Source organism: Leuresthes tenuis, unplaced genomic scaffold (assembly GCF_036924035.1).
Source record: "Leuresthes tenuis unplaced genomic scaffold, fLeuTen1.0.hap1 SCAF_12, whole genome shotgun sequence".
NCBI classification, from domain to species: Eukaryota; Metazoa; Chordata; class Actinopteri; order Atheriniformes; family Atherinopsidae; genus Leuresthes; species Leuresthes tenuis.
The window spans coordinates 26,094,755-26,104,548 of NW_027325366.1; the positions used below are offsets into that span (position 1 = coordinate 26,094,755).

At 40.4% G+C, this 9,794-nt stretch overlaps 1 protein-coding gene across 1 annotated transcript in view; it reads right to left on the bottom strand.

Annotated features, from left to right (window-relative positions):
- The window catches only part of asic4a (acid-sensing (proton-gated) ion channel family member 4a), an 85,981-nt gene extending 77,100 nt beyond the window's left edge, over positions 1 to 8,881 (bottom strand). Inside the window, exon 1 of the mRNA XM_072397287.1 lies at positions 8,055 to 8,881. Within this exon, the coding sequence (XP_072253388.1) occupies positions 8,055 to 8,630 (576 nt within the window). The 5' untranslated portion in view covers positions 8,631 to 8,881. The remainder of the gene's footprint in view (positions 1 to 8,054) is intronic.
- Positions 8,882 to 9,794: the final 913 nt, after the last annotated feature.

Here is a 9,794-nt window from a genome sequence, read left to right on the forward strand (position 1 = left end):
TAACACTCCCAACCCCACAAGTTGCATTGGCAGTCATGTTTAATGTTTTGCAACTCAGGGGCCGTCAACTGAGGAGCTCCAGGTGTGTCCAGATAGAACATAGGCCAACGACATGCTGCTAGGCATGATTCCTATTAATATTAATGATACAACATGGGACAGCATAATTTTTATCTACTGAAGATGAAAACAAGATTATAATGACATCAACAAGTAGTTGGAATATCTAAGTGAATCTTTCAACAACATCACATTGTTTTTTTTATCTCCTTAAATGTTTTGAATAGGGACCTCCGGGAGCAGTTAAATAAACTCTCCCATCAGTGTGTGAAGCTAACATTAGCTCAGGCAGCTACAGTGCGCAGTTGTCAACGGCGTGTTGTCAGCCATAATTAAAACATTGTCGGACATTGTGACTTGCCAGCAGTTTGTCATTAACATACTACCGTACTTAAGGGGTAGCTGTGCTATGATGCCACATTTGAATGCCTTGTGTTTACAGGTTTTGAGTCTTTTACTGATTGGTTTATAAATGAGCCTGAGATGATTTCATAAGCAGTTTCAATGATTTTCTTTGGCTTTATCCATAAAGAAGTAAAATTGCAGCAGGCTTGGCTTAATTTACCCAAATAGCATGATTAGACATGGCATACAGATGGAACACAACCACGACTATACACTTTAAACTCTGTACGAACTGCAGCAGGCTGAACAGACTCCTAGTTCAGGATAAAGTGCATTTTTTGTATTATGTGAATGAAGTGGCCTTGGCTCATGTAGCTACTCTTGACCAGCAACAGTAAAAGGTAATTTTGGTGAAAAATTCTAGTCCAGTGTTGATTCAAATCAGCTTATATAAAAGTGTAAAGACATTGCAAGGGTCCCTGTGCAGCAAATGGACTCAATGGCCAGTAAGGGCTACAAACATTAAGAAAGTGTTAGCTTGAATTATTTAGCATTTTCTAACATACCCTGTTTCATAAGCATGGTGTACATTATTGAACAATATAGAATGTAATGGATAAACACACAGGGAAAAAAATGAATGTAGTGCATTTGCTGGTAAGCCAGCCTGGATGTCATTTGGCAAATCATTGCAGTGCACCTCCCAAGAGCAAGCTAGAAGCCAAACATCATCATGCAGCTGTTCAGCTGGCTCATACAACCAAGTTATATAGATTCTGACAAAATATCACACCTGTCATAACACCTTAGTGTTTAGACCGCTAACCTTGCTTGTATTAAATGTGGCTAACAGTAATGAGGGACAACAGAGTACAGGGGAGAAAAGTTACAGAAGAGGGATGCTGAAAAGGACGTTTATTGAGACAACATTTTGTATGAGGTAATAAACTCAAAAAAGCAGCAGGGCACAGCCAAGTGCGTGACATTAGACATAATTCAGAATAAGGGCCAAGTGTCCAGCCAAGCGGACAGACGAGGCCCTCATGTTCCGTCTGTGCCAGGGGTAAATATTCACTATGACATTTGTGCTGTATGCAATCTCCATCGGCTGAATAGCAGCCGACTGACATTTCTATCCAAGTCACACTGACCATGTTTCTACAATCCCATTTAAAATTTTAGACATACTGGCATTGCACACATCATAGAGACCACCAAATAACAGATTAAAAGATGTTTTCGCAATGCAACTACAGAACAACACAGAAATATCCACTGAGGGGATTTAACATACATGCACATACATATATACATTTAGTAGTTCTAATATTGTTTACATATAATTTATTGCAGAAGCACAGTTGTACTTTTTTTGAATGACATTGATTCAAATAATCTTATGTCTATGCTTAAAACGATCCCAAACATTCATCTCTAGTATGAAAATACTAATGTGATAGCTCAAGTCCATTTTCATACAAATGAAAACTTTTTCCGTGAGAAGAATTTGCCTTGTTACACGTGTATTATGACATTTTTACACTGTAGTTCGAAAAAAGATTATGAAATGAAACAGAATAAAAAAAGACATTAGTTTTCAAACTGTGTTTTAGTTTTTCAAAGCAAAACTAACACTGGTGTACAGAGCAGTATTAGTTTGTAGTGCGTTTCAATTTATTGTCCACCTGAATTTGCTATCTCTGACAAACTAATTAAATCTTAGGTGCAAGGGGACTGAAGAAGCAAGAACCCATTATGTGGCAGCCTAAGAGCAAGCTTGGTTAATTTTTCAGAGGACTCTGCTCTAATGCATTCAGAGACTGGAAAACATGACAAAATAGAAAGCTCACATTGGCGGCTAAGAAGATACATGTATTTATAGTGTGCTACGGTCAAAGATTTTCATAATCAAAGCTGTCTATACGGTGTGTGCCATTCATCATCGCTGCAAAGTGTAAGAAAACAAATGTATTGTGACAAATGTGCAAAAAGACTGGAAAATAGAAGAGTAACTGCTCTGGAAAAAAATGAAAATATAATTATTTATTAGCTCTCGTCAAATTAATTTCTCAAAGGATGATGAGCCCTTTTTAAAATAATCCTGGGGAATAACAAGTAAGCTATTATTTCAATCTCATCAATCCTCAGGAGGTAATTTCTTTGAATCTCTCTCTTCCCTTTTATCTGGTGATTCCTATTTCATATTTTTATTTCTGTTTCAAAACCAAATAAAAAAATTTTGAGTTGGCATTTTGGATCTTTAAATTCTGTTTCACTTTACCTCAAGTTCTTTCCTCTCTTTCCCTTCATGGCACAAGCTGTGAGTCATTTCAAATTGTTCAATAATTTCAGTGCCCTTTAGGGAAAAGGTAGACAGTGTATATTGATTGATTTGGACTGGATATACGCTAAAACAAACAGATATCTTGTTCTAAAGATCAAATTCTACACCAGCTCTGGCAGCATTAACAAATTTAGCTGAGATTGGGCCCAAAACATAGGCACAAGATAATTAGTCACACCAGGCTAGTAGAAGGAAGGGCAGGGAAGCAATCTGACTGAAGGATATATTGATCCTCCAGAGAAGGAGGGGCACCCAGTCAGAAGTCATGATCAATCTTGTAAGCCAACTCTCTCAATCTGTGATGAGACCTGTGTGTTTGTACGAGGATGCTTTCTACCTACACTGTACACACTCTACACTTACGTGTGTGTGTGTGTGTGTGTGTGCAGCCACATTAACAGTACCAGCAGCTTGGTGTATGACTTGTCAGAGAGAGACAAATGTCTGTGTGAGTAAAAGACTCCCAGGGGTTAGAGAAGGGGTGTTCAGCAGCAGCAAAACATCGGGAGCCTTTATCGCAGAGTTAAAAGCCATTCCCAAGCTGCAGATTCTCCTCATCAAGCCCAGGCACGGTGAGCAAGTGATAGAAAAGGTAAACCCTTCCAAACTTAAATTGTTTGCATATTGGTGTTATCCACTGGCTGGTCGCAGGTGGGTTTCATCTGATTAGACAGTGGTGATGCATATTAGCGCGGGTGGCCGACCAGTTGCACAGCACTGCAATTCATCCTCCACTGATGCACCGGAGGGGGAGGAAGAGATTGTGCAGAGGGATCCAACCTTGAAGCATATGAGATTGCTGTTAAGTTTGTTTTTACTTTTGCAATTTGCAAAGAGAATGAAAATAAGAGAAGACAAGAAAAGCCTGTCCATATTTGTTTGTTTGTTTATGGCTTGTGAGGGGTGTAATAACACTCAGTGCCGGCCTCCAGGGTCGGGTGTGTGTGGATCAGATATCAGACAGCATGTTAAGCTGCAGGGACTCCCACAGCAGTGGAACTGTAGATGGCTAATTGACAGGCTGCTGGAGAGGAAGCCGGTCCAGATAGCCAGTCACTTTCACGCTCCCACAGTCCGAGCTCTCCACAAGGGGTAAGGGTGGTAGCTGCCGGAGAAGAGCATCTGGGTGGGTGGGTGTGTGGTTGGTTGTGTGGTTGTGCTGCTAAGTGGTGTACAGACTTTGGACCCACTGGAGACGTGGATGTCACACTCACAGTCATTTGCACATGTACACAACATATTTTCACGCACACACACACAGCGAATGAAAGAGTTTTCCAAAGGACACACAGACGCTGACAAAGGTCGGGGATGTATTTCTTGCCATAACATGACGAGCCACACTTCTGTCATATGTGTCTTTCTACACATGCAGCAACTCAAAAAGGACATCGAACACATCAGGTCGGCCCTGACTCAGAGGTCTGACTCTGACTCTTGTGCCTGAAAATGGAAAATAAAATATGGGCAAGGCTTCAACATGCCATCTTTTGAGAGTAGCCAGGACACTGTATCAGAGGTGGAATTGTTTTTGTTCCTCAAGTAGCTACAAGTCTTATGTTTTACAGTGTTGTTAAAAAGTGTCTGGTGATTCCGTGGATAGTTACTGCTGGGGATATGATTTTCCTTCTCTCTTTACAATGTTATTGTAGTCTTCCTTTGTTCATGATTTTTTTTCTTTTTTCAATGATCCGCAGAGAAGCATGTTACTAGAGATTGCCTCTTTTGTGCTATTTATCTATCGTAATAATTTACATTCATGGTGTTTAAGGTTTCCTCGCTCTATGAGGAAAAGAATGGGGAAAGGGGGTAAACATCATACGTGGCTTATAACATTAAACATTTAATTATCTATAAAAATACACACCGGAGGCTTCAGTCATTGAGATGGCAAATTGAAGGCGAAGGGCTCTTCAGTGATGTCCCCATTAACCCAGGTATTTATAGATTACTTCACATGCCACTCTATGGCTGTGTAGTTATCACTGTGAATATATGCAGAAAGGTTCTGTCCTTGCTGAGAGCAAAATCTGATAATGCAGCAGCAAACACAGCTGAGAGTCAGAGCAAACCAATTCATAGCTCGGTTTAGAAAAATGCTAAAGGACTCGCTGCTCATCTCTGCGACAGCACCACACAATAGGTGAACAACAATTCAGAGTTAGACTGGAAGAAAAATATTAATCTATTTATTCATGGCTTGTTGAATCAGCTTTATCTTCTGTGATTAATCCATGTCAATAATGTAATCTTTAATAATAAAGAATGGCCTTGTTACTCATGTCAAATAATCATACCAGTCTTCCTCTGTTACGTGACTATGGATTTTCCTGCCAGTGATTAGAGCAGTCAGACGGTTTTGCTCTGGCTTTGAGACTCATGTTTATGGAACATGAGTAAATACACAGATGTCAATTCACGATTTTCTTCAATGAACTAATAATTTAAAAATGAAACTTCGGCATTTTAAAGCACACATTTAAGTCATTACAATTAGCATTCAAATGACTGATCCAATCAGGGAATTTACCGTAATTCAAATATGAATACTAAGTGAGCATTAACCGAGTACACCTCAACTCCCGAGCTCCGTTATTTTATGCCATGTTTCCTATTTATGGTGATTAGCAAGTGGCTTCTTGGTATGTAAGTTCAGAGACATATTACACAGAGGCTATTTCTCAATATGCCATTGATAATATATACACAAAAGTTGAATAAATGAAATAGCTGCAACTCACAAAAATCACTGAATCAGTAAGAGACACGTCATAAAGAAGCACATTTCAGTGAATCATGTAATGGTAGCCCAGCCATGTTATGTTCAATGTCTAGTGCTAGATTCAGTGTGACTACAAAACAATTACCAACTAACATTATGTGCTTATTGCAAGGTTTAGATTTGTCTGTTTTAGGTGACCTAGTTTTTTCCTCTGCAATGTTACATTCAGTGTAAAAAAAAACAACTCATTCATTTTCATTGAAATTTTGATGATATTGTTTTTTATAATAACTAAAGAATTCATGCTGAACTTTGTGTACTTTTTAAGAGCTTTCTTAATTTATTTTAGTGCGAACATTTTTTGTTTAAAAACAAATCCAATAACTTTAATATACTTATGGTGTGTAGCTGCAACTTATCTCTATAGTAAAATGCAAGCAATGAACGCAGACTCACTATCAAGCAAGACTCAATTTGAAATTACTTGGAACAATGTCTGGGACAAAAAAAAATTATGAAGACATCCCTAATAAATATAACAATAAATATTCTGTGCAAAATCAAGTGAATGCAACGCAGAGGTCTTTTTTCTGACGACCTCCACATTCACGTGCCTATTACCAAAATATAACATCTGCTGCTCCCAGTATGATCAATCAAAAGAAAACACATTACAAGGGGCCAATCCTGAAGCAGGGCCCCATGAGAGCAGGAATAATGACCAAATCGTGCAGGACTCCTGTGTGTTTGTACATGTGTGTATGTGATTCATAGCACATCACCTGTGATAATGGCTTTCTTGCTGTAACAAACGACATGCGATTTGTGGTTACAACCAAAACCCATACACAAGGTACAGAGTTGTGACTGCTTGTGTGTGTGTGTGTGTATGTGTGTCTGAGCTTTATTTGCACTCTGTTACTTTTCCATGTGGTCTCAGACCTGGGTCCTACAACCCCCAGACAGTCCTCCACATGCACTCCCTGTTGTGTTCCCAACCAGGATCAGAGTGAGTGATTTGTCATGCGTAGAGGCAGCAAGCAGCCTGTAACAAATCTAACTGACAGCTCCAAGAAAATGCAGATCACATAGCTGACAGAGAGAAAACAGCAGCTTTGGAAACTTTCAACAGGATCTTAATCTTCGATGAAGTCACCATGAGTGTCCAAAGAGAGCTATAGGACGTTTCATCAACTGACATGGGACAGACATCTCCTGGATGTCTGAATTGTCTGCTAATTAATGTACTCTGGGAAGGGTGACTGTCAAAGTGTCATTGGTTATTGCCATCAAATGAGCTAGAAGTGTATTCTAAACTTTTAGAGCTCGGCTGTTGCTTCAGAGAGAAATTTAGCAAACTTTCCAGCTCCCCTGAAGACCGTGACATTTTCTTTTGCCTTACAGAGCAATTGTGAAAATTTCTTGAAGGGAGAGCCCCTTTAATATCACCTAGAATTTTATGTCTACATATGAGAGGCTGCCATGACAACAAACCAATAACTTGCTGTATGGAATTTTGTATGTATCAAAAGAGAAGCAGTGAAATGTCACAATTTCTTTGCTGTAATTTGGCACATCAGGCATATTGTGTTATCATCACTCTGATAAGACAAAATCTTTGTGTTGGCATATCAGTGCTTAACATACCCTATTTAGACTTGACACCTGCACTTCATCATCACTAAAGCAAATGCACATTCCTTTTTTCTACAGGAAAGATGAGGGAATCCATCTCCAGCAAGGACAGTGCCTTTAAAAAATAGTGCACAAAACACAGGCACAAACTCTCCTTCTTTCACCTGATCCCTTCACTCTACCTCTCACATACACTTTTCCTCTCATGGAAATTGTTTAATTCCTTTTAGTCAATCTACCTAATGCAAAAATCATGTATGTCAGTCTTTAAATATTTAATCTTAACAGCAGCAGGATTGAAATACAACATTGAAGAAGCATTACTCCTTTCCTTCTGAAAGGTACAAGAGCTCAGGAGAGAGGCAGCCGCTTTGCAATGTCAGACAGAGAGAGTGGGAGCGAAGGAAAGGGGAGAAAGAAGACTCGGCTATTTTCAATGACCATTTTGTTGCCATGCACTCAAAGCTACTGGGGCTGGAGGCAGCATTAAAGCACAGTTTAAGTACACAACCACATATGACAGCTCTCTGTTTTTCTTCTTTGGGAGCAGACTTTGTTCTTAGACATAACAGATTGTAGTACAGGCAGAGCTGAAGAGTAACAGTGTTGCCGCTAAAAACTTAGTGAGGAGTGATACAGCTCAATGACTGAGCCAAAGCCATGAATCTTGCATGGAGAACTGTATTTTGGGATCCACATGCCCCCTGGAGATGAGTACAAAGACAATGAGAATTGAAATTCCTCTTCTCCCAAAGTGTTTGTTTTGCTATCTTATCTGTAGTTTTATATGAACAAGGTTGATGTTTAAACTGTACACACTTAGTATTCCTCAGAATGTTTAAAGTGTAAAAGTTTGAAGATTTGATGGAGCCAATACATCACAAGTGAGTAATGTAATACGGAGAGAGTCTGGGAATTGCAAAACTTTTAAGAAACTTCTGCACTTACCACAGAGAAGTCTTCCACTGAGCAGTTCTGTCCACTGAAATTGCAGCTCATCAGCATCTCTTCTAACTGATGTCCTGTCCTGTTGAAGATGTCCTGCATGTCAGGAGCCGGATACATTAAATCTGTAGGTTTGTGCCCATCTCTGTTTTTGGGGGGCAGACCTGTCAAGTTAGCCAAGTGGTAAATGTCAGCATCTGTAAGTGCGGAGAAGCGAAAGCGGTTGATGTTGCAGATGGTCACAGCAGGGAAAACCATCTCAGGTGTTGCCTCTTCATTTAAAGCTGTGACATGAGGGTGTTCTAGGTAAGAGATGGCACACTTAGCTGCTTGATACAGAAACAGTGCTAGAGAAGTAAAAAAGGCAAGAGCCCAGAGAGTCTGCCGGATACCTAGGCGACCAGAGACAAAGATGTGGTTAATCCCATGGAGAGAGCAGGAGTTGGCAAACCCGGCCAAGTCTTTGGCCGGAGGCGTGCAGCTCTCCTCAATCAGGCTCTCCTTGTCCCCATCCTGCTTGCTTTTCTGCTTCTCATCCTCCTCTGCAAATTTGATTTTGCAAACAAATTCGATAGGCATGGGGGCAGCCAGGTCTGCGTTTTGGTTTTGTTTTTGATGACAGCTATCAGCCCTGGATCACTTCCCTCCCACTTCCTTGGCTTTTGGCGTATGCACGGGATACAACTCCAGAAAGAAGAGAAAAAGAGGAGAGAGTTTGCTGCTGCCGCTGTCGCTGCCGCCTGAGCTCTGACTGATAGTGCTGCTGCTGCTGCTTCTGCTGCCGCGGCTCCGAGTGACTACAGCGCTGCTGCTGCTGTGCTGCTACTGCTCTGAACGCTTGTCTCACTACTTGATCAGCTCACACAGTCTCGCTTATCAGCAGTAATACAGCTGTCAAAAAAAAACAACGGAAAAAAACAACAACTTGCACACTGCTTCAAACAAACAGATGAAAATGCTGCATTTTTAACTGGGATAAAATAAAAACAGGACACTCTTAATATTTCATGAGAAAGTAACATTGCGATTATTTCCTCCTCACTGGCTTGAGTCACAACTTCCCCCCGGTCATCCGGGACAGACACCCACTTGCTTAATTCAATTGTTTAGCTGATGCTTTCCCCTATTGACCTGAATATATATGATGTCAGGGGTTAGTCTGCCAAACAGCTGGTGTTTGATGTAAATCGCAGGAGGTCACCACCTTGTATTGCCACCGCAAATTAGTTCTCAAGAGAATACCTAATTGAAGTAATAATGAGGATGACAAGAAATGGGACTAAGCATGGAGCAACTGCTGGCAATCTATCATTTTGTGTTACCAAAAAAGTGAAAAACTATTGATCGAGCGAATGTGTCTGTCAAGAGAAGCGGTACAACAGCATTTCTTTATGAAAATCTTACGGTAGAATCACAAGGCTTCTGCATGAATCTGAACAAGTGAATGCATCCTGATTTGGACCCCGATATGTTGCAAAATATGTTGAAAGAGTGTATTGATCTGCCTCTGTCCCCACCCTTTACAGTGTGCGTCTTAGTGCTGTTAATGGCCCTTTTCCAAGTTGCCAAACAAAATTATGCAAATGACAGGCACAAAAGTGAGAGCCCTAATGCATGTTATTCCCCTTTAAGTGGAATTAGTCATGCGGGTCACATCACAAGGGGCTGAGACCTCTAGAGAAAAGGCATATTTAAAAGTGAATTCAACCACTCCGAACACACGTGCCAAGCCAAGTCAGAGGG